The sequence below is a fragment of the Echinops telfairi genome, unplaced genomic scaffold, assembly GCF_000313985.2.
Source record: "Echinops telfairi isolate 266 unplaced genomic scaffold, ASM31398v2 ScPeMD7_6;HRSCAF=24_0, whole genome shotgun sequence".
NCBI classification, from domain to species: Eukaryota; Metazoa; Chordata; class Mammalia; order Afrosoricida; family Tenrecidae; genus Echinops; species Echinops telfairi.
Genome location: NW_022103902.1, coordinates 21,494,279 through 21,497,002, shown reverse-complemented (window position 1 = coordinate 21,497,002; position 2,724 = coordinate 21,494,279). Strand labels below are relative to the sequence as shown.

Here is a 2,724-nt window from a genome sequence, read left to right as displayed (position 1 = left end):
TAAGACCCCAGACACTATATCTTTTTATAGCCAGGCACTATCAGCTTTCTTCACCCCATTTGCTTATGCACCCACTTTGTCTTCAGTGATCATGTCAGGAAGGTGAGCATCATGGAATGCCAGTTTAACAGAACAAAGGGTTCTTGCATTGAAGGAGTACTTGTGGAGGCCCAATGTTCATCTGCTACCTTAATACTAAACTGATAAATATATGCATAGATCTATGTTCCCATCATATATATATATATATTTACATATGTACATGGCTGTATTTAGACTTCTATAAATGCCCTTTGTCTCTTAGTTCTTTCCTCTATTTCCTTTTACTTTCCCCTTGTCCCACTCCCATGCTCAGCCGAGGCTGTCAATCTTTATGGGAACAGAAATCTCCATCTTTCTCTTGCAGAGCAGCTACTGGTTTTGATCTGCTGGCCTTGCAGTTAATGAGTAACCCACTATGCCACCAGGGTTCCTTGAGTTTAAGTATGAATATATATATATATATATATATATATAAAAAGAATATAATAGGTTTGGAAAATCTAAGTAGATTCATGGGGCTGTGGCAAAAGAGAAATACTGGTAGTACTAGAAATTTGGAAAAAGGGGTAATAAAAATCAGGACCATCTCATTCCTCAATGTCTGGCTCTGGAGTTGTACAAGGTTAAGACTGAGAACATAATACCATGGGCAAATATGGAGACAGGAGAGCACAGACAAGAATTTGGTTTGGATACAGGTGAGTCCATGAGCTATCCATGTAAATATACTTGCAAATTAGGAAAGGGCAGTTTTCACATAAAAAGCTTTAAAAATGTTATGTTCAGCATATGTGTGCTGCTATATCTGCGAGCATGTACACACATGAGAGAGTAATTGAGTGTATATGGCAGTTAACTGAATTTCGGGGAATACTTCAATGCTCATTTTACAGACAGCACATTTACCAGAAGCAGCTAACTTTAAAATACAATGCAAACTCTCAACAGAGAAATCTGGCCCCTCCCTCCCTCCCTCCACCCATCTTTCCTCCAGTCACTCCTCCCGCCACATTCATCTGCTTTGGAGGAATGTTCTTGCCTTAGAGTCTTCCCTCTTGCTCTTCCCTCTGTCTGAGCCACTCCTCTTTGCAAGGCCGTCCTTCCTACCCTTTAGGTATATGTTTAAATGTCACTTTCTAGGAAAGGCCTTATCTAACCACCTGGTCTCTATTAGATCTCATTGTCCCATCCACTTGCTATTTTCCATCACAGTGATGTATTCTTTCCCATCCACAGTGACCCTAAAACTCTACGAAGGCAGACGTCATGTCTACTCTGCTCAATGCTCTCCATGCATACATTTTGCATGAATGTTGAAGGAAAGGTGATTGGAAACCAATAAAACCAGTAGCTCTGAATAATACAGCTTCTCAGAAACTATGAACTTTCAACAGAAAAGATGAAAAATGTATGTAAGAACAAAAATGTCTTACCTCCAGCAATGACAAAATGACTGAGGGCATTTTTATTTCGGTACACATTCAGACCAGTGGTCACTGAGCTAGGAAGAAGGAGGAAAACATAACATGTAAGGTATATCCTATTAACCTTCTTGACTGCTATTGCCATTAAAGTGATAAGACACGGAGGCAGACGGGAGTACTAGATCAACCTCTGGTCTTGGTCGAAGCCTCTTCAATGTGTTCCAGATTGCTAATATGTCTGTGGGTTTTCTAGATGAACCTTCTCCTGCTGGTCCAAAGAATAACCAAATTTACAGAACAAATAGTTACGTAGAAACAGAAATGCAGAGAAGAGTTTGGCAAACTTTTTCTTACTTAAAAACCTTCTATCAGTCCATGTAGAAAAAAAAATGTTTGAACACTGTGGCAGCTATTGTACAATTCTACTTGATGTGACTGAACTATGGAATGATAGGAGATATATATTAAATCCCAATTAATAATAAATTTTAAAAAAACTTTTGCATCAAAATAATGGCTAATTGGCAGATTTCCTTCATGGATGCCACACTACAACTGATGAGGAGTCTTTTACCCAGATAAGGAGACATTCTCGAGAAAAGGTTATTACTATAAATTGCTGTAATGTGAGTGTTCCGTGTGCATAATCTCACGTGCTCAAAGAGCGTGCTCCGAAAAGCACGTCGTGCCGCTCTCACGGGACTCAGCCATCACGTACTTGAATGTGGTCACAAACACCGCCGTTCTCCAGCTCCAGCGCCAGCCATACCGAATGAAGCCCCGAGTGGCAGCACGGTGGGCAGCTTGCTAAAGGGAAGGAAAAGACTGCATGGCAGCGCAGCTCACCGCTTTGCTTCCTACTGCATGTGGCCAGGAGGCGTCAGTTACGGATCAGACATGTTCACCCAGGCAGACAGCAATAATAAGCATACTAGAGAAAATCTGTAGAAATGGCAGTCTTTAAGAATTGAGGCTTTGCCAGCAGTACTATGTGTATTCAGTTTTACCAGTGATAGTAAGAAACTAAGAATTGACAGTTGTGGTAGTTACATAATCTGTCAACTTGAGGGTAGTAAGAATGACGGGGTGGGGTTTAGCCTGTCAATCAGGCTGCAGCTTGACTGGGGGCCACTGAGATAAATGGCTCTCCGAAGCTGGGCTCTACCTTTCTCCCTGGAGGCGGACCACAAACACTCGCTCTGCTTCACTTCCTGTTGACAAGCTACATGGAGCACGGTGAGACCTATGAGAGCCCTGG

The 2,724-nt window shown here is 41.7% G+C and overlaps 1 protein-coding gene across 1 annotated transcript in view; it reads right to left on the bottom strand.

Annotated features, from left to right (window-relative positions):
* The window catches only part of TIMMDC1 (translocase of inner mitochondrial membrane domain containing 1), a 63,210-nt gene that overhangs the window by 48,223 nt on the left and 12,263 nt on the right, over positions 1–2,724 (bottom strand). The window contains exons 3-4 of the mRNA XM_004706497.2: positions 2,185–2,273; positions 1,476–1,543 (exon numbers count right to left, since the gene is read on the bottom strand). Of these exons, the coding sequence (XP_004706554.2) occupies positions 1,476–1,543; positions 2,185–2,273 (157 nt within the window). The remainder of the gene's footprint in view (positions 1–1,475; positions 1,544–2,184; positions 2,274–2,724) is intronic.